This window comes from Aquila chrysaetos, chromosome 14, assembly GCF_900496995.4.
Source record: "Aquila chrysaetos chrysaetos chromosome 14, bAquChr1.4, whole genome shotgun sequence".
Taxonomy (NCBI): domain Eukaryota; kingdom Metazoa; phylum Chordata; class Aves; order Accipitriformes; family Accipitridae; genus Aquila; species Aquila chrysaetos.
In genome coordinates, this window is record NC_044017.1 from 33625670 (window position 1) to 33651130 (window position 25461).

Sequence of the window (25461 nt, forward strand, 5' to 3'; positions counted from 1 at the left end):
AGCTGAAAAAAACCAAACATCTCGGGGATGGTCCCTTGCCCAAAGGGAAGGCTAGGAGTGAGTAGGGTGAATACTTTATGAGGGGTTGAATAATTTATTGTGTTAATGCAGGGGGTCTCAGTGAGGCGTGAATAATGCCAGCCCCTTGGGTTGTACACTGGCCCAAACTTTGTCTCTGACATCTGATGGCACCCTCGGTCTTCTCAAACCCATTTGATATGAATGGTTTGCTAGCAATCAGACTTGATGAAGCACTTTTTCCCCCCGCTATGGAGCAAGCATGAGTGTTTGCTCCTCAGCGTGGTGTTAGGAAGCAGCTGGAGGAATGATTGTATGGTTTGGTTGCAAGATTATCTGCGCTGGGATTTCAGCTCTTGGTGTTAACCCCTACCGAGCAATTATGCCGCGGCATTGATGTGGCCTGTGCCTAATGGGGGTTGTACTCCTTGAACACTTACCCAAGTGCTGGAAGAAAGATGGCAGTGGCTTAATTTAATCCTTTGGACCCAGCAGAGGAGCTGAAATGAATAGTGTGAATGGGGAGGAAAATCTTGTGCATGTTCCCAAACTGCAGTCAGTTTTTGCTTAAGCCATGTATTTTTAGATGGAGAGGAGCATTAAAGGAGTGCTGGAGTGGTACGCGGGTCCATTTTCTTCCAGCGCTTACAGAGATAATAAAATTCCAGCATGAAAATAGCTCCTCATCAGAAGCTTGTGCTTTGATGGGAATCCTGAAGCATCGCAGCATTTATGCAGGAGAGGGCAGGGTATTACTTTCAGTGAGGATTTAAAACTAAATAGTCTCATTTTAGTTGGGTTTGTGAGGATCGCTTAGCAAAACGATGTTTGTGGACAGAGAATGATGACTTCTGGGATTGCAGGGCCTGGTTTTCACCGCGGACACACCTGCGGGTGCTTTGGGAAGTCCGGCTGCTGCTGCGAGGGTGTCGAGCAGGACACGGGGAGGGTGTAAATCCCACCCTGCCGAGTGGTTGCGGCATTCTGGTCTCATGATCTCCACAAGATGTCAGTGTAGATTTATTGGATCAGATATAAAATCCTTGTGCTGTTCCCCCAGCTGATTAAAGCAAAAACTGTTTCAGAGCTGCACAATAGGTTTGATTGTGCTCTGGAATGTGTCGCCCTGGAGGAGTGACATGGCGAGCACTGGCGTCCAGGGAGGGGTGCGAGTGACACCCTGAAACGGGAGCAGAGCTCCTGGCAAAAAAGGGCAATGCTCTGCTCATATCAAGGTGCCTTTACCCCCTTGGGGACGAGTTGCGTATGTGTAATATGCGATATTGCACTTGTGCAATAAAGCGCTCTATTTTTTACTCAAAGAAAAGCTGGAAGCCTGAAGAAAAACTAGAAGGGCCAGCCTGGGTGGCAGGAAGGATCTGAGGGCGACTGGGTCAAGTAATGTCCTGGAGAAGCTTAACTGCTGGCATGTGGTATCCAAAGCTTGCTTTGTTTCTTTACGTACAAAAAGCGGTCTTGCAACGTTGAGCAACGAGCTCTGACCCTGCAAAGAAACCAGGACATAGCGTCCAACCCAGGGGAGTTCCCCTTCACCTTTTAGCTCTTTTGCATAGCAGTCCCTGCCTGTCAGAGAAACTTCTTAATGCCTGTGGAGGTGAGTTCAGATGGATGTCGGGAAGAGGCGTTTTTCCATGGAAGAAGATTCTCTGAAGTGCTGGCAGTGGGCAGTGGTGGAGGAGATGCTGACCCAAGCTTGGGTCTGGCCCTGTGCGGGACGAAGCTTTCCCAGCCAGGCTGGGCTTCTCCGTGCCCCTGCGCTGCCCAGCCTCTCCTGGGACTACCCTGCCCTGGGCATCGCCGGGCCAGCGGAGGTTCCCCTGGGCTACCAGATCCCGGCTGCTGCGGCAAGGAAAAGAGGCAGCATGGCCAGCTGCTCTAGAGATGTTTCAGAGCCAGCTTCCCTCTCTTCTCCCTCGCAGCCCCTGGTGTTTATTCCTGTTTTCCCAATAAAAGCCAAATGCAATGCAGACCCCCCCCACTGCCTCTCCTTGCAGCTGGGGCTGCGGTCCCCCCGCAGCGCTGGCCTGGCGTGGGTGGCCCCGCTCCCACCGCTGTGCTCGAAAGCCGCAGGAGCCGCCGAGCGATGATTCATTTATGGTCCTTGACGCTGCACCCTGTCACCCGCGAGGGAGGGGATGGAGCGAAAGGTGACGGTATTTGTCAGCGGTGGCAGAAATAGCCACGTTTCAGATTTCACTGGGGAAGTGGGGAGGCAGGGAGGGAGATCAAGACCGATGCTGTGCTCAGCCCCGTTCCCAGGCCTGCCTCGCTGCCGGGAAGGAAAAACAGCACCCCGTTTTCCTTATGGGCAAGCATTTGCCCACCTAAATTTGCCTGAGAGGATCCCAGCCGCTCCCCAGCGTTTGCATTGTGGAGGCGATTGTGCAGATCGGCTCGAGCCAGGGATGCAAACTCTTTCTCCCCTCGGTGCGTTATGTACCAGCTCACCCTGGGGACAGCTGAGATGGCTTTCCAGCGTCAAGGGGTTCCCAGGGAGGCACTCGTGTTTTCCTGCCCTCCGCCCCACGGCAGCCGCTGGGCTCCACTTGACCGGCAGCCACACTGGTGGGTTACTCTTATTTTTCTGCTGGCAAAGGGGTTTTGCCTGTTCAAGGGCCGGACTCTGCCCGCATGCTTGCCACTGGTGCGGGCCAGCGGCTGGGATGTGCTCCTGGGCTGCCCGGGACAGGGGATGCTCTGTAAAGCTGGGCAGTTTTCAAAGATAAGGGATAATCTTATCTTTAGAGCTGATTTTTAAATAGAATGAATCCTGATGCTCAGCACACTACAACCACATTGGATAAGGGAGAAGGTGCAAACAAAACAGCCGCCTGGATTTAAGGGCAATGCTGTGAGCTTGTTCCTCAGGTTAGCGATTACCCCCTGAAATCAATGGGATTGCTCAAGCAAATTGCCATTTTGGATATAAGAAGGCTTTACTGTGAACTCACCCTAAGCCTCCCTGGTGAGGGGATGTTTGCTTAGTGCTTACTGAGGGGAAAATGGAACTGGAGGCACATACCAACAGCTGCTCCTAAAAACCTTCCAGTCCCTCAGACCAGGGTTTATTCCATTATATACATATATAAAAAAGATATGATAGCTGTAACATAGCAGCAAATGCAAAATTGTTTTATAAAACTGGATTTTATAAAGCTGTATTTATAAACCCACAAGCTATAAGACAAAAAGGGGGAAAATAAAAGGAAAAGGGGGAAAATAAAATATAAGGAACACTTCGAGTTTAGCCCACTTCTAAGCTGAAAATGAACGTTTTCAGCAGTGTTGCTCTCAATGTGATCAGCAGCTGTGTTTTACTCAAAAAGGCCCTGTGATCATTGAGTTTAAAACCCTGGGAAACATTGCTCTAATAAAATTATTGGAAGTTACTTTTTCCCCTGTCTCTCCTGAAAGCAACTTAATATTGCAATTTTTTGGAAAGGTTTGTTTTAGGACAGTCACAAGGTACACAGGCCTGAGTGTGGCAGTGCTATACCAGACTGGCAGCGATGCTGAGTGGCAATATCCAGACCCGGATTGTGCTGGTATCGTGGGGGTGTAAATTTGACTTTCCAATTGCTCCAAGATCAGAAGCAGCTGCCAGGTGCATGAAAGGTTGCTTGCCTCAATGCAGGGCTGCAGTCAAATTGGTTCCTCTGTCATTGCAAGCCGCCTGTTTTACTAACCAGAGCGGCGGAGAGGGATGAAGGCTGCCTAAAGCCACTGAAGGCACCCTCATGGCTGGTGGGGCTGCCGTGGGTCCCGCCGGGATGCGGCGGGGAGGAGAGGAGCTTCCCGGCGCTCCGCAGACGCCAGCCATCCCACCTGCTGTTAATTTTCCACTTCCTCCTCTCCCAGACCTGAACCATCTCCTGCTCCTTTGTCAGCGCCTTCTGCAGATGTTTTAAAAGCGACTGGCAAGCTTCCTTGCTGCAGGGGCTGCTCAGCTTCTATCCTCCTCCTCCACAGAGAAAAGACCCTAACCTGAGGGGCGTTTGCAAGTGTGAAAAATGACGCTAAGGCTCCTTTCCCTATCTCCTAATTTTTAAAGATTTGGTGTATCAGGCTCGGTGGTCTTTCCAAGTGCCTGCCGTGCCCCTCCTGCTTCCCCCGAGCCCAATGCTGCTGGTTGTCACTCACTTAGAGAAGCCGTGGAGGCCTGACCCTGTGCATTGACATCCACGGGACCTTTGCCATTAACGTTATTGCTCCCAGCATCGATCCCCATGCGAGATGAGACCGGTACCCTCGTTTGGGGTGTGAGGCTGGGGCCCCCCGCCGTCGGGTTCCTGCTGGAGGAGACTTCGTGCCTGTGTGTCTGCCAAGGAGAGATGTCGGAGGGGATGCGCCTTCTTCCAGGCTGCATCAGCTCCTCCGGTACGTGCGTACCGTATAACATGTAGGTTTGGTTTGAGCGTACCAGCCACCCGAGGCGGTTCTTCTGCTGCGTGATGATAACGGGACTGACCAAAACTGTAGCTAAAACACCCAACCCCGACATTTTGCCGCTATGAACCATGGGGCTGGGAATGGCCACCTTTCCAAAGCCTCATCTGCGGTGGGTTGCGTGGTGGTTCATTTTCCCCATGGAAAAACGATAGCAAAGAGGGGAGGGGAGCGGGCCTTGCGCTTTCGAAGGGACGTGTTTCAGTTCGGCACGGGGCAGCGAGTGAGGTGGGCTCGGGTGGGCTGATGCCTGACCCGCAGCCCCCCGGTCCCCAAGCCACGGCGTACCCGGCTGCAAGCCCACCAGCGCAGGGCTGTAGCTCCCGCGGCTCCTCGAGCCCTGGATTTCACAAAATTTGAAAAGAAATCTGGGTTTCTGTCTTGGCAGTGGTATTATTTGGAGGTTGGAAGGGGCTGCACGGGGCTTGTTCCCAGTTCTCCACGGCCATTGGCAAGAACTTACTCTGTGTGTCTTCTTCTGCAGCACATCCCCCAAATGGGCATTTAATCAGGTGCCAGTGTAGGAAATAGACAGCTTTCACCCATCTTACCGCTTCCATCAACCATTCTGCGGTGCGGGGGCGATCCTGCATCCCTCCCTGAGCCGTCCCCAGGTCTCCTTCAGCTGCCAAAGCGCTGCGTCGGAAGCAGGAGCAGGCTTGGGCATGGCTGAGGAGGCCAGCGCTGGAGCTAGTGCCCGGTCAGGGGGCTACGGGGGATGCCCCTGCTCCTCTCCAGGATCTCCAGTGCCTTGAGACCCAGCAGCATCACCTCGGGCCGTCAGCCAGAGCCGAGGGGTGAGTGCTGCAGTTTTTCCCTCTGGCGCAGCCCTGGGAAAAGCGCTGAGACCTGTTCATCAGATCTTCTCCCTCCTCCCACCACAGGGAAATGGGGAAAGAAAAACCTGCTCCCTCCTCTCCTGGCCAGGATGGGAAAGAGAAGCTGTATTTACTTTCCACTGTCTTGTAGCTGGGAGGAGGAGAAAAGAGGATGTGGAAAGGGAGAAAGGGGAGGCTCGGGGCAGGGGGATCCCTATCGATGACCATACTGGGGTCCGCCGAAACCTGAAATGGGAACACAAGTTGAGCAGTCTGCGGTGTGGCATCCCCACTTGTAGAGAAAACATTTACTGAGTTGTACGGTAACAGTGCAGGGCAAACGGGGAAGGTGACCCAGAGAAAAATCTGTCCCATCCGTGGTTGTGTCAGGGGTGTTGCTGGATGTTATTTATAACATTTAATTACTATTATTTTTACTTGTCCCAGTTCTTCCCAGCCAGAGAAGGTCACTGAAGCCATTGCTCAGGAAAGAAAATGGCGTTAAGCTGGTAAAAAAGAGTGAAACTCCTGTGGTGTTTGGGGTTTTTTTCTTTTCGTAATTTTGCCATTCTCACTTTGGTGGGCGCTGAGATTTCCTACACACCTCACCTGAACGAGAGCGGAGAGTGGCAGTTAAAAAGATGGGGAAGGGCACAGCGGTACAGAGGTATGGAGGTGAGTCTGGGTTAATGCTTGCCAAATAAAAATAAAAAAATTAAAACAATTTCTTGGCGACAAGCACTGGGGGCATGTGCCAGGGTGGTGGGCGCTGGGGCTGCGGGAGGGGGCAGGCAGCCGGGCGAGGGGGAAGCTGGCCGAGGTGCCCATGTCTGTGTGACGCCTGGAGTGGGGGGGGAGAGCCTCTTGGAGAAGAAAAATCAGCCCTTCCACCCGGACGGGATGGGTCTGGGCACCAGGCTGGGCACGCTGGTCCTGGGGAAGGTCACTGGTGGCAGCGGGTCTGGAAGCAGCCCCAGGGTCGTGGCCGTGGCTTTGCCTCGGCCGTCTGCGGGAACGGTCACGGGCACTGGAAGCGGCAGCCCACGCGTCCGACACGTGTGTGGACTGAGGCTGCCGACACGTACCCGAGTCAGGAGGAGTTGTTACTGCCGCGAGAGGAGGCAGAATCAAGCGTAAAATGTGAAACATGGGAAGAAATTAAAATCCCGTGGGAAGCTTCCCCTACTGTTTTTGCTCTCCCTATACTTAAAACAGAGAAGCTGAGGGGCCTGGGGCCTTCCACAAGCATTTACCTTGGGCTGTCGGCTCCAAACCTACCCTATTTTGAGCATAAACTCCGTACTTGGCTGCGGTCTGGTGTAACAGAGTCGTGTGGGATGAGCAGTGCCTCCTCTGCCCCCGCAGCGTGACCCTGCCCAGGAGTAAATGACTGCAGCGGCTGTCAAGTAACTACAATAAAAATTAAATGTTGCTGTTAACACACCTCTCCTCACTCCAATTCTCATAATTAGGCCAGATAGAGCAGCTACTAATTTGAATAGTTTCTGCGGCTCCCCTCAGACAGCCTTTGCAGCAGCAGTCCCTGATTTTAATTGGGCTATGGAAAGATATTACCCTTTTCTGAACCGTTTGCTAGACCTGCTCATCCCCACAAACGATGACACATGATTTTACTGCACAGAAGCCAAACATAACAAATCAACAAATAACTCGTGGTATCTGATAATCCAGGTGACGTAGGTGAATAATTGCCTAGAAACTTACAGGAAGACACTCGAATGCTGGGTTTTTTTGATGGTGACAAATGAACTGTGAGTATCAGGTTGCATGCTTTGGCTTTTTGCAGGAATGGAGATAAAGATTTGAGTCCAGGACATCTAGGGCTAAGTCAGTTCAAAGGTCCCCGACGAGGGTTTGTCTCAGGGAGGAATGTGCTTCACTCCCCATTAAAATGGTCCTACGTGGAGGTAGCGATGCTGTGCCAGGGTGCTCTTTCTGTGTGTGTGGGTACGGCTGTCCACGCCACCCCAGAGCTCCCGAATCCCCCATGTGAACAGGACCTATCGTTTGTGGATCATGAAGGCCAAGTGAGGCAACATAACCCCCTAATCTGATACCACGTGCAGCACAAGCCAGGTGGCTTATTAAGTTCAACTAGAGCATCTTTTTTTCAGAAGAAACAAGCAAACAACTGAACATTTGGGACAGAATAATTTCCAGCAACAGAGAGTCCACAGCATCGCTGGGTAAGTTGTTGCAGTGGTTAATTATGCTGATGAAGTCAATGGAGTTACTGTAAACTCAAGTTATACCAGTGTGACTGAATACAAAATTTGGCCTAGTTACCCGAAAGGAGCAGCACTTTGAAGTCTCTGTATGTCTTTAAATAAAATTATTCTTCAGTGGAAGATGCGGAAATGCAAGACTTTTCCTCTAAAGCATACTGCAGCAGTCAATCGGTCTCCAGTATACTACTGGAATATTAATAACAAACCCAAATTGCCCATGTTTAAGACAGTTAATTGGACTTATTTTATACATAAGTCTGTCTGTCGTCGTTAGGGCTATATTGCTGCTGGCTGTGATAACATTTTTATCTGTTAACTTCCAAGCTGCTACGACTAACACCAGCTACTCATGAAATGAGTCAGCTAACTTTCCTTTTAACCGTTTGTTCTGCTCCCTGAAGGTGTTATGAATGTTGTGGTATGACAAGCTGGTTGACACTCATTCCTTTAAAGCTTATGTAGCAATTTTGTTGTCACAATAGGCTTTCAAAAAAATGGGGCGAGAGTTTTGCAGCAGCTGGGCAAGAGACATTTCCCACTTCAGTTCGAAGACCTGAGTGAAAACAATTGTTTTGATGTATTTAAAAAGCATCTTATGATGGAAATTGGTGATACAATATCCAGGTTTTTGCTCCCACAGGAACAATTCTTACAGGCTATCTGAATTATCCAGAAACTGCCAAGGCAGATTTATACTTGAACTGGATTACAAGGAAATACACTGCAAACCACTGCAACAAATCATTACTAATCACAATCAATCGGAGTGATTAAAGCTCTGACATCTCTCCTGGAGTTGCATTAATGAATGAGAAATTGCATGCAAATGGCACTGCAGTTCTTGGTCCCAGCCAGATGTCATGCCTGTCATCCCCCCTCTCACCCAGCGCGTTGCAAGGTTTTCCCTTGGGCCGATGTCCCGATAAATGGCTTTTCCATCCTGGGTGAAATTTCCATGGGAGGACTGGGGACATTTATCCCAGAGAAAGAAGGAATGCTGTAGCTTGTTACACCCTAAAAAGATGATAACCCCTATAGACTAGTCACACCCTTACTCAGGTAAAATATGTTCAGACTAGCTAACTTATCTCTTCGCATGTAAGATGTCTGTGGTATTCTTCTCAACTTCCTGTGCCTAACTGCTGGTGCTATGGTTGCTATACATGGCCAAGAAGCTATGCTTTCCCACCCCAGACACGAACAGAGAGCTCCAGCATATATTTATCTTTTTTTGCATACTTCACAGAAATATTTCGAAGCTTAAGAAGTCTCTCGGGCTATGTTTGTTCAGTGTTTCAATAACCTCCTGTGAAAATGCTTTACAAAGAATTATTCTTCTTTCTGGTCCGCGATGATTTATTTATTCCTCCAACTCAGTGTTTGCTTCATGCTGATTATAAGGGCCATAAAACCATGGCACCGAAATGCATCATTTCCAGAGGACGCTTGCTCTCTTTGCTGGGAGAAGACAAGGAATCGCACCCCAGAGGATGCTGCCCAGACGGAGGACGGAGCCTGCTCTCCTGGGGCTGTGGAGCGGGGCGATGAGATGCAGCCGTGCCAGAAGCCCGCCGTCGCCAGCGCTGGCCGGGAGCAGAGGGTGATGGATGCCCCCGGGTATCTTCATGGCTGACAGCATCTGAGGAAGGTCCCATAAAGCGTAATCCTTAATTCATCTCCTCGGGAGCCCAGAAAGGCTGATGTAGTTGGTGGGACGTGCGTGAATTTGAGCCCTTCGTAGACAGAACAGGACAACAGTTCCTCCGTGCCCACTGCGCTGGCGTGCACGACAGAAGCCTTCTATAATGCCCCTGTGTTTTAACCTCATCCAAACCAGCCAAAATAAAAAAAGAAGCCACACATGACCCAGTGCCCGCCTGCCCATGCCCCCCGGCAGACAGAGGAGAACGCCTGCCGCCCGCCTGCAGACATCGGTGCTCGCGCCTGGGAGTGCAGCGGCGTAACTGCTGAGTGGTGAATACCAGTTTATCGTGTTCTGGGATCCTTCCCCAGGTACACCCACTCCATGTGCCTCTTTCCTGTTTAGAGGGGAGATTATCTCGGCCCATCAACACCCCTGTAGGGAAATGATGGCTTTGTGCAGCTCTCCTCCGCTGTGGCAGAGGGAATGGCGAGGATGCCCGGCGTAAGGAAACCCGTGCACCACAGGACCTGTCCTCCGGGCTGCTCTGCTGCCGAGTGCCCTTTTGAGGCCACCTCCTTCAGCCGCTGCGCAGCCATAAACCATGCCCACGCTGCATCTGCAGCACTGGGAGCACCTTCGGATCGGCGGGGTTTCGCAGCCGCTGGAAGAGGCGGTGCTGGGAAGAGATGTCGACGCCTGCTTTAGGAGGCTCCCATATCCCAGCGCAGCGTGGATGTCCCTCAAAGGCTGGGAGGGATGACCCAGATCCAGTGCATCGTATCTCCCCCAGGGTGTTGCTGCAAAGCGGTGCTTCTTGACGCAATTGCCTCTCAGTGACAGGAATGAGGTAGGTGTGCTTTAATAAAGAGCGGCTTTAGCTTCGCTGTGAGTCCCCGCGTGGGAGGATGGCCCCGCTGTGGTTCAGCGCTGTGGGTGGGTTCAGCCCACTCCTCCGCACAGCCACTGGCCCCAGGCGCTGCGGGATCACCCCTCTGGCTCTGGGCAAAAGTCGCCTGAAATCTCTCCTTGCCGGTGGTGCCGGTGTTGGTGAAGGAGGCGATGAGCTGGACTGATAATCGTGTCTTCTGCCGAACAAGAGATAAGCAAACACTTGAGGAGGAAGAAACTAGTGAGGGGAGAAAAAAGAACCTGTATTTCTCACGGTATCAGGACACTAGTGCTTGGCTAACAGGCCGATGCGAGCTGGGCTTGTTTCGAGCCAGAATGTTTTGAAAGGGCAAAAGGGCCAGCTGACCTTGGAGGCCGATCGTCCTCCTCCTGTTGTAGAAGTCGAAGGGCTGTCTCTCCAGTAGGTCTCCTTTGATTTAATACTCACCTGAAAGGAATCAGGAGTGCCTCCACAAGCACCTAATGCTTCTGTGAGCCTGCAGCTCATCCCTACAAATGTGCGCACTGTTCTGCATGTGCCAGAGTTTCAGCTCATGGGTTATCACAGAGCATTTTCTGCTTCATTATTTTCATAGTCTTTGTAAGAATTCCCTATTTTTACCCTCAGCTCTTACTTACTGAGTTAAAGGCATGCACTTGCAGAGGATGTTCATCCGTGGCATTCACCCCAGGTTACCTGGACGGCTGCCTGAGAGCCTTCATGTTTGTTCTTACCTTCATGACCCCTTGTCCCATGGTGTAGCTTCTCTCAGAGAAACCTGGCCTGTGACCCTAGCTTTGCTCCTCCATTCCTGTGAACAGTTTTATGGTTTGCATGTCCGAGGCTGTGTTCTGCTTTTCTATCTATCTAGTTCACAAATACTCAGCGCTGAAATGATCCTCTAACTCTGAGCCGACCATGAGATGCTGTGTGCAGCAAAAGCAGGTTCGCTCTTCAAAACCTTTCCTGCTGCCTCTTGGTGCAGCATCACTTTGTGAATCAGTGTCTCACTTCTAACGGTGAAGAGTCCCATTCATAGTCAAGATGATGTTTCTGGCACTGAACATAGCTGTCTTCTGAAAAGTCTCTCCTGCTCCTCTTTAACCTTTCCCTTTTTGACTGTGCGGGTTGTGCATGCTCTGCTTCTCAGGAGCTACTAGAAGCCCTTGTCTGAAGACTCTTGCAAAAAGGTTTTGCTTCTTTTAAGTGAAAGAGATCTTTAGAGAGCCAGACGCTGCTAGTGTATGTTTCTTTCCATGCTTTAGACAGTCTTCCATGCCATTTTCCGTGAGCTCATTCTCGGTGCTTCTTGCCGGTGTCTCCCTGGACCCTTAGTTTGCATCCCCTTTCCGCACACACTGCTTTAAAGTATTTCTTCCTACCTTCACGAAAAGACAAAGAAATCCTCTCACCATGGTCGGTGCATTCCCAAGATATTTCAACACCCTGGAATCCCTGGTTGCTGCTGCGACGTTCCCGCTCCGCTGGTCGCCCTGCTGCCCCATCGCTCTTTGCCCCCCCCTCCACTTCTGATATGAAATCAGCGTTCTCTGCTGGTAGATAAGGTGAGCCCTGCGGCAGAGTGGCTAACGAAGACGAGTCTTTGTTATAATAACAGGTTAACAGGTAAAGGGAACAATCTGAGAGGGGGAAATCTACCTTACCCTGTAGTACCAGTACCAGCTGACTCCATCTACAGCTCTTCCAAACAAGAATATTCTGGTCTCCTAAAGGCCACTGGTAATTCTGAGTATAATCCGTGCAGGGGGACCAGATTTTAAAGTCCTTGTCAATCTTCTCTCCCTTTCCACTGACACCAGCCCATTTTCAGGTCAACATATTCATTTTTAAGTTGCTATTGAGTCTACAACACTGGCATGGCATTTTGAAGTAAATTCAGTAGCAGGGGTTGAACGGTGCTCACAGATTACTAATTTATGTAGCTTTTATCAAAGCAAAGTACAAAGATGCTTTTAAATAATAGTCTTTTTTTAATACCATCAATACTATTATTACACGGTACTATCAAACATACAATTTTACATTTAGCTGTGGATTTATTTTACAGAAAAGAAGATGGTTTGCAGTTCCAGCTGAAGATCTTTCTGATTAAGAAATGGTGTTGTATATAGCATGGCTGCTGCCTTCAATTTCTTGCCTGGAATGATGTGATTCACCTTTGTATAAAGAAAATATGCACTCCCTCAGTCTTCACTGCCATTGGGCACCTGTAAGTCACCTGAAAACTTAGCAGTATGTGAAGGTTTTCCATCCAGACTTGAAGTGACGGCGCTAGCCAACACATTGTCTTCAAACACAGAAATTGCCTCAAAAGTATCAGTTGATATTTGATGTGGATTGGATCAAGCGTTTGACAGACCTTAAAAAAAAAAGGCAGTTGATTGACAGCTGTGAAGGCAGAATACTTTTCTAATACTGCTTTGAGGGAGGGTTTTCTTGGTCAATGTCCTGTCAGTGGTGTGACTGTAAAGTTTGAGCCAGAGCCAAAGCTTACCAACCCTTTTGCTCGTTGACGTGCTCTGATGTTTGATTTTGTGAGGGTTGGGATTACCCTTGGAGAATGAGCACGGGCTAGTGAAGCAGCTGCACGTATCTCTAGCAGCCTGCAGGAAGGGTGGGCTTTGCACCCAGCTGCAGAGGTGTGAAGGTAGCTGGTGCCCAGGTCAGCGCTGGCTCCTCCACGTGGGTCCCATCAAGTCAAGACAGAGGGCTGCTCAGCTCTCCTGGCTTTCAGGCCAGGCTTTGGGTAAGTGAACTTTCTCTGCCTGTTTTTCTTCCTCAACTACAAATGGTGCTGAAGGTGGTTGGCAAGGACCTAAGCGTTAAGTTTTAGAGTCATGGCAGGTGAATCTTACCCACATGTTGAACTGCTAAAAGAAGCTGCACGCAGGCTCTTAAACGCCTGTCTCCCCAGCAGCCTTGGCCAGCGCAAAGACGACTTGAAAGCCGCTCTTCCACCTTATGACTGGGAAGATTGCAGATACTTTCCCCTTTGCCTGGAGATATTGTTAGAAGGCAGAGGCCCGTTTTACTGCCATAACAAGTTAATTAACTCCATTTTCCCCCAACTAAGCTGAGCAAAGGTTTTATGCAAGCCACATGCACAATATTGAGAAACAGGGCTTTTCTCCCACGTTCTTGCTGTGCCCGCAGTGATATGGCTAACAAAAGCTGTTGTCTTCTCAAAAGGAAAATCATACTTCTGAATTGTTTCCAACAGCTTGGGTTGCTCTTTTGGTTTCTAACTAAACTCGCTGCATTAGAAGAAATCCCCATCGCGAATTGCCTGCTTCCCTCACCAAGCCCTTGTGAATCATCCATGAGGGAACAACACGGCACTGCTACCGTGGTGAGCGCAGCAGCTGCCAGGCTGCTCTCCTTGCCTGCTGCAAGACGATGCCCAACATGAGCATCCAACAGCTTTCGTGGGTCATTCGTATGACTACCAAAATTTTTGGCCTTTTTTTCCCCCCGTTGATTCAAACAAGTTATGCCACCAACGTTTTGCAAAAGAGATTTCCAGATACTTTTTCATAGCAGGGTTGCCTGTGACAAGAAGTGTAAAAAGCCTCTGCAAATCAGGAAACTTACTCTGTGGTGCAGTCAGTATAGGAAAAAGTTCACTCGCCACTTTTTGTGCTTGGCTCTGCCGGTGCAGATTGAACATCTCACAGCTTCTATTCCTGCAAAGCACTCTCAAAATATTTGTCACAGACTGCTTTTGCTCGAAATCTACAGGAGCAGAGCAAGCTGTGCAACACAGCATGCCAGCATGCTTGTGAAAAATCCCTTCTGGATGCCTGTCACTGCTCTGCTTAGCATTTACCTTTGCACTCGCTATAGCCATTTTCTTGACCTTGTGTTTACCTCCATGGCATTTACCCACTTCCTTGCTGAGCTGCAGATCTCGTTGGCTGGCTCAGACATTGCTGCACATGCAGCAATCTGTCAGCTAGTCAGTAACCCCACTGAGGAAGGGATGTGCTGATTTCATCTGACATTGGCACATGAATTTGATTAAAATATCAAAGAAAGAATCCATTGACGTAGGTGTTTTTGAAGACCCGTTTGCACGACTTCACAGACGTTACTCAAATAGATGGTTCTTCTGATCACCATAAGAAAATCCTGGGTTTGATGATGGAGGAGGAGTCGCTACCCATGCTGTAACAGCAGTGCTTGGGATGAAGAGTTGTGTAATCGGTGTGCCAGTGCTCCACAGCTGATGTTTTGCAAACCATCCATCTGGCCGCTGAGCTACTCTGGCTGCTGTTTTCACAGCACCAGCAACCACGGAGTCTCCTTTCTCACCTGCGGCTGGATCAAGCTGAAAACCAAGGAGTGGACGAAGGTGCTCTGGGCAACTGCTTCTGCAGGGACTTTCCTCTGGGCTGAGTTAGGCTTGACCCTGGAAAAAGAGGAATCAAGGAGAAAGATTATAATGCAAACCCATAACGCTGCAAAACTGCAGTAGGGCAAAGACCTATTCCTGAAGATCTGTCAGAAAAGCAAACAAAAATGAGAGCTGTTCTGGTGAGTCAGAAATATTTGGCCATCATTGTCTGCAAACTACAACCTTTGCTAACCAGTCAGCTACTGAGAAATTCAACGTACTCAACGGTGAGTTTTACGCTCATCTCCCCTCTCAGCTACCAGATACTGATAGCTTTGTAGGAACATGGTGACATCTTTTTGGGCTCCTTCACCCTTGTCCTCTCTCTCTCTTGTCTTCTCCTTTTCTTATCTCAGCAGTTAGGCCCATTCTTGAGCTACCTTCGCACCCTTCACAGAGGATGACTGAACATTGCCGCCTTCACTCTTTCTCCCTCTCTTCAGGCTGCTGGTTGTTCAGCCCTGGTTCAAGTTGGTGCCCGGGAGGGGTCTGAATGATGTAGGTGCCAACACTGTAAAATAAGAAGTGTACAATGCAGTTATTGTCCGTTGGTCAGTCTCCAGGGTGACAAAGCTGGAGACTCTTGGTGACAAACCAAGCCATCTCCACAGCCTTGGGGCTCTGGGGAGGGCAAGTCCTTTCCTCGCCTCTGTGCTTTTTGGCAGGCTGAGGCATGGAGCCCGCCTGGTTTGGGGGACCGACTTTGGACGGGTTACACGCTGCTGCACTGGATTTCGAGTGTTGCTCTGGAGAAGGCTGTACATCTGCTTCACACCCAAAGTGCCCCTCTGCTGACGGGGGGGCAGGAAGGGTCTAGACAGCGTCAGAGCGGTGCCTGTGTTTGCACTCCTGATTCAGTTCCAATACTAAAAAAGCCCCTCATTAGGTTCACATGATGGAGCAGCAAAGAAAGTGCCTATTTATGGAGGCTGAGGAGAATCCACAGAGATGTGGGTTGCTGTTATTTGTCTGAATGGTGCCTCCTGACATCACGAGTGGCTGGAAAGCCTTGTTCAGGAACGACGGAGAAGGCAGCTCTGCCTGGTGGTGTCAAAGCCTTAACACAACACTTCCAGCATCTAGAATTGCATTTCTTGTCTCTCATGGCAGAAGTCTTATTTTGTGAAGTTTCATGTGCGGAGAGGGTAATGCTTTTTGAGTCTTGTGAGAAAAGTGTGCTCCTTGCTTGTTTGCAAAGCAACTTTTCAACCACACCACGGCGATTTTACAAAGAGTGTGATTAGGTGTATATGTAGAAGAGAAGAAAAACAGCTGTAAGAAAAGGTTTCACTAAAAAAAGTTGTAGGAAGATACCAGCTGAAGGGAAGACACATCTGGCAGATCTGGAAAAGTAACTGAATTTCCTGTAATGTAAAAATGCAGTTTTGCAACAAAACTATACAAGGCTCAAGTTTTTAACAAACCAACATACATTAAGGAATTTTTTAAAATTAATTTTTGTCTCTTGTCCATTTTATTTTGACTCCCGAGTCCTTCTTTAAGTGTGTATCCAAACAGTGGCCATCACTGCTGGGTCCTCCTTGGCGGAACGCTAGCAAGAAATGCTGAGGGTGCCGTGGCATTTATTCAGGTGGGTCAAGGAGAGAGCAGCTGGCTGCTCTGATGTACCACTTCATCAGGAGCTGTAGTCCCTGGCACCCCTGAGCCCGTCAGTCGATGCGCTGTGCCTGGCCGGTCGGGACGGAGCACTGCCGGGCGAGGGCTCCTCGGCCAACTCCAAACCTTGCGTCTTTTTGCAGCACCGCCAGGCTTTGCTGGAAACATCGCGGGGAAGCGCAGCCCGGGGGTGCTTCTTCTGGACCCGTGGGTGCTGCAGGGCAACGTCAGCCGTGGCCCAGGATTAAAGGGAAAGGAAATCCTGACTGGCTGGCGCACGGCAGCAGAAAGCGAGTCGCAGGGCCAGCTTTGCAGTGCGCGCTCGCCCGGGTGAACCTCACTGCGGCGTAGACCTTGGAGATGCAAAATTATGTCCGACTGCACCAGGGGCAGGAGCTCTGGATCCGTTCGCCCTTGAAGCCTCCGCAAGGCACGCTGTGGTGGGGACGTGCGTGTGTCCGGGGCGAGCTCCCTGGGAGACAGGCACGCAGCCCTGCCCTGGGCACCTGCGGAGGTTGCCCCTTGGAGGCACAGCTCTGGGATGGCAGTCCTTCCGTGCCTGTTAAGTATTCTTGTGGGTGCTTTGTTTTGCAAAAGCTCCAATTTGGAGCGCTTTGATACACATCCTCTTTCTTCATACGCTGCCCAAGTCTCATTTCTCTCCTTGTTTCGTGCTCGTTTTCCTCCTTTCTATTTTTTTCCTTTCCTTCCTTGCTGGTTTTTCCCTTGTTGTGACTTCCTTATCTCCCGCCACCCTTTCCTTCTTCTCTTTTTTGTCTCCGCTCGCCCTTTCCCTTCTGCCCCTTCACTGCATTTCCCATTCTCTGGCGGCTCTGGCACCCATTGGAGAGGACGAGGCATCCCCGTGAGTCTGTGCCTCAGCGAACCGATCCCCACCCCAGCAAAGAGGGGATACCGGAGAGTCCAGCTGCTGTCTGAGACTCTACTTCGTTTTTCGTTTGCTTTGGGGGTTTTGGAGTTTTTGTTGCGAGCTGCTTCATCAGCCAGCGAAGTTGGTACCCACAGCTGGAGCAGAGTGAAAGTGGGTGGCTTTCGGGGAGCCACTGCTGATTTCTTTGCAGCTGCAGCAGCATTTCTGTAACGTGTGGGAGGACGCATCTGAGCAGCCCCACCGTTTAGCCCTTTGCACCCGATGCTTTTCTCCGCCTCGAGCCCCCTCCTAAACCTGATCGGAGATGCCCTTCTCCTTCTCGGATAAAAAGAGAAGCCACCAAGCTGCCACCCGCCATGTGCCTTCCTATTACTGACCACATGGCACGAGCTCGTCTGATCCTGGTCGAGGTTCACTCTTCGGGGCTTGGAAGATGCAAATGTAAAATCGAAACTACTGGTTGCTCTTCTTATCTCTTTCCGGGCCGGTACGTGGTGCGCCTCTGCCTTTAGGCACAACCTGCTGCTGGGACCTTGCTGGTTTCAGTTTCATTGGTACGTGCTCCTCGCAGGCCAGGCGTAAGCAAGGTTTGCGTTTGCAGCACCAGATCTGAAAGCAGTTAAACTGTTAACTAACCGGGTTGCAATGGGCAGACATTTTTTATACCCATTTTACAGGGAGGGTAAAAAAAAAAAAAAGCACAGTTACTGTGTTTCACGAGAAGAAAAGGAGTGTAGCTGCCTGGCGTTGTCATCCTTCTGCTGCGGACATTTACGCCGTGGACAGTATTTGTACGCTACAAACTTTACCTATTGAGCATCCTGCCCAAACACTGCCTTCTGTAATGTGTTAGTCACCAGCAGCGTAGGAATATATGCATATATGTCAAAATACCGTCTTACTATTATTGTCTAGCCATGTTTGCATCTATATAAATCTAGCATAAAATGTATATAATGATACCATGCATATGCATTTGTGTAGCGTATACATAATGCACTCATTTGTATGCAAATACTGTTGTATACATATATAAATACGCTTTTCAAGCATGAATTCAACAATGGAAAAAAAACATTTGTTTTTAAAAGTAAGCCTTTATTATGCCACAGCCTCCATGCTGATTCTGGCTAAAAATTATTTTTCTCCTTGATGACAGGTAGCTATCAGTTTTCCAGTGAAACAAAGGAAAAGAAGATGAAATAGTTGTCAAGCATTGCATTGTACCATGCCATGAATTTTCCTTCCTACAGGCTGAAGAGAAACCACTGAATTATACCGTAACTGTCAAGCGTCCTGTTTTTAGTTTGTTGCTCAAACACAATAAAATTATTTAATATACAAAAGCTATCATGCGAAGCCAGTCAGTTTTTCCTCCAGCAATATATCAAGGAAAACAAGACATGAGAAACGCACCTGAAAATGTTGAAACATTGACCGTAGGATGTGGGAGAATATTTGTAATAGATCATATTTACGACAAAACAGAAACTCAACACCCTGGAAAACATACACACCACTTGAACTGTGTTTACTTCCAGGCGCATTGGCCTTCGCATAGGGGTGGGCCGGGTGATTCAGCTGAATCTGAAACCTAATAAACTCTTGCCTTCTGTTTTTACATCACAGCCAGTGATTGCACGTGACACATTAAAAACAGATTATCGCTACATAGACACTACCTTTGGTGTTTATCACATCAATCCTGGTAAGGATCATTTCTTGGGCGTATTTGTGCTTCAGTCTTTCACTTACGGATGTGTATTCGTGGGTGAGAGAGGATGTATGTTCAAATGGGAGGTCTCGAGCCTGGATTGTGAGAGTCGAGAGATGGGTTTGTGTCAAATGTGTTCTTTAGTTTACCTTCTTCTGTTTAGGAAACGTGGGAGCAGACTGTGGTTCTCAGCAATGTGTGCCTCGTTTGAGCTCATTCAGTGAATATGGTTTTGTCCAAATGCTAAGTAATAGCCACACTTACTAGGAATTTGAGCTGCATTAATTGTACCAACCAGTAAAGTCATATTATTGTTTCTTTTCTTTGACTGGAAAAACATACGAGCGTTTCTGACATGAGCTCTTGCACAAGGAAATTTAAAATTAAATTCCGACTCCTTCAAATAGTGCAACTTAGAAATGTTTTCCATGAAACCTCACCCTCAAATCTTAATTGTTTACATTTTTGCAGATGCCGAGGACAAATGAGGTATGAACAACATCAAAGGAAATTGTCCAAAAATACATAGTAAATATTTTTATTAGCTATTTTTAATTAAAAAAATCTTTTTTTTTACTAAATAATTTTTAAATTTATTTAACTAAATACTTATTGCGGCATTTCTTTTAAGCCAGGGTGGTCCAACCGCAGGAGCCACTAGGGCTGCACCAAGGTTTTGGGAGCCCACCCCCCCCCAGCAGCTCCATCTCCCAGTCTGGGGAGCAGAACCCCACCTTCACCCCTCTTGACGGCTCCCTTTCGCCCTTCCTCCCGGCAGCAGTGCCCCCCGAGCCCTGCGGCCGCTCCCCGCCGCCGAAGCTGCTGTAGAGAAATTGGGGAAGGGGGAGGGGGTTTGCTGGGGGTTGTCGCTGTCCGGTTTGGAGACTCGCTGTTGATTGCTGGCAGTGAAGAAGAGGAGGAGGAGGAGGAAGAAGAGGAGGAGGATGCAGCAGCTGCTGCAAGAGCCCCGGTCGCAGCAGCCCCGCTCCCTGCGGCAGGTGGTGAGGAGGTGAAGGAGAAGGCGTTCGGCTCTTTGGGCAGCTCTCCCATCATCAGCCACGGCTCCCCACCTCCTCTGAGAACAAGGGGTGGGCTGCCTGGAGGCTTTCTGGAGGCTGGAGCTGCACCACACTGCGAGGACCTGGCCGTTCTCGACTCCGAAATATGTCCAGTGAGGCGGGCAGCCGGCGCGTGGCCATAATTTCAGCCGTACAGATGTCAGTCCAGGAGGACCTTGCTGGCTCTGTGGGGAGCATTCAGGATTTTCCTCTGTGTGTAGCTGGAGATGGACCTGAGACAAGGTAACGTCAAGCCCCTCACCAGCAAGTACCCTGACAACTCCTTGGTGATATGAATTTTTTTAAGCCTAAGGACTGGGTCTTGGTAGACCTGGCTTCAAAGTCTGTCTCTGCCCATGCGTCCTCTGTGAGGACCTCTGCACATCATGTGAGTTCACGGTGGCCTGGTTCCCCCCCCGCAAAGTAGGACTGATCATTTTGCCGTCTCTCCGCAGTGCCTGGTTAGCCTGTTAGCCCAACGCTGTGCAGCACGGCCTTTTTCTTACTGTGGAGCTCAGGAGGGCTGCAGCCCTCCTGGGGGGTCTAGGTGCTAGTGTACATTGGATAATGAGAAAAAAAAGTCAAAGTTTGTGCCAGGCAAGGCTGCGTGCCGCTTGTTTTGCTCAAACAAGCGGTCCCTTAAGATCAGCATCGTCCTGCCCATCAGTTCTGGCTTGCACTGGGCCACCGGACACTTCTGGAGCCCTGAAAATCCCGGGGATGCGATGGCAAGGGAATAGGAGATGAGGTGTTTCCCACGTGCTATAAAACGGGATGGGTGGGATTTGCTGGCCTGAAGGCAGCTGGCTGGAAGCGAGCGCGAACTGCTCGGAGCGAGAGCCTGGCATCCCCGCGGCCGGTCAGCTCTGCCACCTGGGGTGGTGAATCACCCGCGGGGGGGGGGACGTGTTTCCCTCCATCGGCCACGGAGTGACCCTGAATGTGACACCCGCCTCTCCCCGGGCCAGCCGGACTCCGACCGGCAGCGGGTGCTGCTGCGCGAAGCGGGAGGCGACGGGCAGGATGGAAAGGGAGTGGGGGCATTAGCACCGCCAAATTGTGGCAAGGGATTAGCAAATCCTTAAACTCCCTCTGTGGTTCGAGTGGGAGAGACGCGCAGTCCCGGGAGGTAACTTGCAGCGGTGACGTTAAGCGCCTGCTCCGAAACGCGCTGCGGAGGGACTGCCTCTCTCCGGTGGCTGTGTAAGGAGCTCCAGCCCTGCTGGGAGAGCTTCAGACACCTTCGACTCCCTTAGCTGGGCAGTGCGAATGACCCGTCCACCTGGGACGTCTCCAAATCCGGCTGTGGGGGGGCCCTCACTCACCCTGGGCCCGGCAGGGAGGTGATCGAGGTGCCACGCCACCCTTCCCATAGCCTGGCTCCTCGGAAACGCGGACTGCGAACTGAAGTCGATCCCTTCTGAGAGACGTGGGAGTAAACTGGAGGTGCTGGACTCCCCCAGCCTCCCTCAGAAAATAACCTTTCTCCCAGCTCTTACGGTACCAGGCGCAAACTGGTGTTTCATGGTTGCTTTTTGTTCTGTTAGAAGGTTTGTACTCTCTCGCCGCGCACATATATGTAGAAAAAAGAGCTGTACGCAGAGTACGAGTGCTTTCAACTTCATGTAGTCTCCTGCTGAATTTGATCAAAACCTCAGAAAGTGAATTATACAGGCAGCAGTAAAAAGACAGTACAGATCCTTTATTTTGGCTGCCTCGAACCCAGAATATGAATAGAAGGCTCCGCTTTATTCCAGTGATGATAAAAGGCAATCTTCAGGTCTTTAATTTGAAAAAAATACCAGTCGATGCTAAGGATGATAGGAGATATTGTACTGTAGAGGAGTGGAAAACAGGAGCAGGAGTAGGAGTAGAGAAATGAAAAGGTGGAGTGTAGGAGGAGGGCCGTGGGAGTAGAAAATGAATTGTGGTGCATCCATCAGCATTTCGGCATTGTGGGAGATAAGATAAACTTAACGCTGTCATTTGTAGATGCGGTAACATTTCTTGTACCGAGCCGTCGCTGTGCTGAGCTGTTTTAGGAGGAGGAAGGCCCCCTTCAGCTGCCGAACGGGCTGTTTTGTTCACGGCAACGTGTCCTGAGGGTGGTCAAAGGCGTTGGGGTGCCGCGGGCGAGCGGTGCCGGCGGGGTTAGGGCACGCAGCTGGCGTGACCCTCGTGTTGTGCGTGGCGTGCGTGTCACTTCGTTGCTTCGACTCTAAATTTGGTTGACGTGGAAGGATTCCTTCCTTTCGGAAGGACTCACTCACCCAGGCGGTTCCGCCGAAGTCAGGGCAGACTGCCTGGATTACTCATCCCAGGAAAGCGAGCAGCATCGTCTCGTCGGCCTTCATCCCTCCTCCAGCCCCCAGCAGACCTGGGCCCAGCCGATCGCATGCAATAGGCAAAATCCCCGCAGCAGGGCTAAGCCCTGCCTGTTGCGCTGTGAGTCATGGGGCCCCGCTTGCCGGGCAAACGCAGCATTTTGAAGGCTCTAGTTCTATCGCTCTCTACCTCCACGTCCCTCACCCTTCGCCACAAACTGCTGTCTGTATCCACTGCCCAGTTCTGAGCTGCAAGACCAGCAGCGACGTGGGGCACAAATGTGGTGGCAGAGCCCTGCCAAGACGGTGAGGCGGGCGACGGCAACGCCATGCAGGGCTAAGAAAGGGCCACACAACCCCTCCCCTGCAGAGCGAGCTGGGCTGAACCGCAAACACACCAGGGCTTCCGAAAATCCCCCAGCAGTAGCTTTCTTCCCAGTTTTCACAGCTGGCACCTGACAGAGGAAAGCTATTTTTTTTTTCAACATCTGCGTATACCAATAGAGGCCAGGGAATAACATCCCTACTTTTGACAAAGTGAAAAAGGAAGGAGTGCAAGATTTTTAAAAAAATCCTTAGAAGAAAGCCTGGGTAATAAATCCATTTCCTCTAGCAGGATGGGTGCCAGTCTGGCTCTCAGGTTTTTTTTTTTTTTTCTCAGACACCAAGGAAAGAAAAAGAAAAAGTTTCAGTGTTCTCAGGCACTTCTTTTGTTTTGGCTCCCATTTAAGCACGTCCAGTCGCCGCGCGTCCCTGGCTGCTTCTCACCATTATATAATCTCTGCTTCTCCAAGGCAGGGTGCTCTCCCTTATTGCAGGGCAACTACTGTGGCCGAGTTTTGTAACGCTGCCGGATAAAGCTGTTCCAAGCTGAAACGTGGCATGCAAGTTATTAGCTTGAACTGGGACTATGTTGCCTTTTTTTTTTTTTTAACTGAAAAAAAAAGGGGGGGGGGTGTCTAAATTCCGTGGGCTAAACAGTATAAATTTGTGGGTTGAATCCCTTAAAGGGTTTGTAAAACACAGAAATGACTTAAAGGCAAAGCAACTCTGAAATTTGACGAGCAGCCAACCTAAAATAAGGTATAATCACCTTTGGCATTTGGGAAAAGAAACGTGACAAAAACACTGCCTTAAAATTCGACCAGTTACTATGCACTTATGCATATGTCGTGCTAACTATGTAGTTAGGTGTCATTGTGTGTCTTAGAAAGTGTTTTCATAATAGGCAGCATGTGTATGTAGATGCATGATCCGTCACCAAATTAAACGCTGTGGGCCTAGATCCAGTCTTAGACTCTCTCTCCTTCATTATTGTTACTCATTTTCAGAAAATATTTTTATGGGAACAATGAACCGCATTTAGATGACACTAACGCTCTCTGCCTTCATGCAGAGCGGAGGGAAGAGTAACAGGTTTGCCGGCCCAGCGGTGACAGTTCCCCCCCTGCGCTGGTTCTCTGGCAGGCACCGTCAGACGCCACGGCTGGTTGCGAATTTTGTGACTTCCTAAGCCGCGCCTGAGGAACGTCTTTTGAAAGCGCTCCTGCCACCGAACGCGAAGCAGATTTTCTAAAAAGTAGGGTTTGCCAGTTTGAACGAGGCGTTGAGTCGTGCCTCGTCCCTGGGATCGCTTCCCTAGCTTGAGCAAACGTCTTCCATCTAGTTTTAGTCAGAACAGCACTTCTGTGTTGCCTTGAGCACGCACCTCCGGGGCTCGGCGGGCAGAGGTGGTGGCTCCTCTACCCGCTGCCTCTGCGGGGAGGGGGGGGGGCACAAGCCTCTCTCAGCTGGGGGCCCTCGGGGTTTGCCGGGAAGCGCACCAAGCCCGTTTCAGAGTTGACCGAAGACGGAAATCGCCCCGCGCTGCCGAGCCTGCCCACGGCGTCGGGCACCAGCTCCCGGTACGAAGACCCCCTCCGCCCCGGGGGAGGTGTACGGCTCCGGGAGGCGCGGACGCTTTCTGCCGGGGACCGACCCGGGGGGGGGGCGGGTAGGGGGTGGGCAGCTGCCGCAGCCCCGTGTCCCCCCCGGTCCCGTGTCCCCCCCCCGGCGCGGGGGCTGCCAGGGCCCCCGCGGGACGGGCGGCAGCCGCGGCGGGTCGGACCCCACAGCCGCCCGGACCCCCCCCCCCCAACCCCCCCGCTGCAGCCGGGGGACGCGTCGTCCGAAGGGCGCCGAGGGCCCGGCGGGGCGGGGGAGCCCCGGCACCCGAGCCCGGGGCTGCGGGGGACACGGCGGGGGGCACGGCGCTTCTCACCCCCCCTGCCGGAAAACAAAACCCACCCAGAAACGGCACGGGGGGCACCGGCACCCTCCTGCCAAACCGGCCCCGCGGCGGGAGGCGGGCGGGCGGCGCGGCGCTGCCATTGGCGCGGAGCGGGCCGTCCCTCCCCGCCGGGAGGAGGAGGAGGAGGAGGAGGAGGAAGGCTGGAGGCGGGCCCGTGCGGGGCGGTCGCTCCAGTCGGTGCGCGCCGGGCGGCCGGGTCGCTGCTGTTGCTGCCGCCGCGGACGGAGGGAGGGAGGGCAGGGAGCCCGGAGCCGGGCAGGGGCAGGGCGGCGGGGCCGGAGCCGTGAGGGGAGTTGGCGGCCGCGCCGTCGGGGCCGCGCCGGTCCGCGCCCGGAGCCTGCATGGGGCGGCGGCGCTGAGCCCGGCCGCCCCGCTCCTGCCGCCGCCGCCGCGCTCCCGCCCCGGCCCCGCCATGGCCGAGGCACCGCAGCTGGTGGACATCGACCCCGACTTCGAGCCGCTGCCGCGGCCCCGCTCCTGCACCTGGCCCCTGCCGCGGCCGGAGTTCAACCCCCCCAGCTCGGCCACCTCCAGCCCGGCGCCGTCGTGCGGCGGGCAGCCCGAGGGGGCGGCCGGGGCCGCGGCCGGGACCGGGGCCGGGGCCGCCGCCTCGGGAGCGCTCAGCGCCGACTTCATCAGCAACCTCAGCCTGCTGGAGGAGAGCGAGGACTTCGCGCCGCTGCCCCCCGCCGCCGCCCCCCCGGAGGCAGCCGCCTGCCGCTGCGGGGACTTCCCGGCGCCCGAGGCCGGCTGCCGCCTCCACCCGCCGGGACCGCCGCCGGTGCCGCCGGTGCCGCCGCCCGTGGCCGGTCTCTCGCCGGGCCCCGTGGCCGGGCAGCCCCGCAAGAGCAGCTCGTCGCGCCGCAACGCCTGGGGCAACCTGTCCTACGCGGACCTCATCACTAAGGCCATCGAGAGCTCCCCCGAGAAGCGGCTCACCCTCTCCCAGATCTACGAGTGGATGGTCAAGAGCGTCCCCTACTTCAAGGATAAGGGCGACAGCAACAGCTCGGCCGGCTGGAAGGTGAGGGGCGGAGGTGGGGGGGACGGGGACGGGACGGGACGG

The 25461-nt window shown here is 51.9% G+C and overlaps 1 protein-coding gene and 1 long non-coding RNA gene across 2 annotated transcripts in view; both read left to right on the forward strand.

The window, feature by feature from the left end:
- Positions 1-3139: 3139 nt before the first annotated feature.
- On the forward strand, positions 3140-11649 carry LOC115350649. Its single transcript, XR_003926539.2, has 3 exons — positions 3140-5978; positions 7111-7510; positions 8193-11649. It is a non-coding gene; the product is annotated as an uncharacterized LOC115350649 (long non-coding RNA).
- A 12934-nt stretch (positions 11650-24583) lies between these two features.
- Positions 24584-25461, forward strand: part of FOXO1 (forkhead box O1) — a 66657-nt gene continuing 65779 nt past the window's right edge. Inside the window, exon 1 of the mRNA XM_030036528.1 lies at positions 24584-25419. Within this exon, the coding sequence (XP_029892388.1) occupies positions 24808-25419 (612 nt within the window). The 5' untranslated portion in view covers positions 24584-24807. The remainder of the gene's footprint in view (positions 25420-25461) is intronic.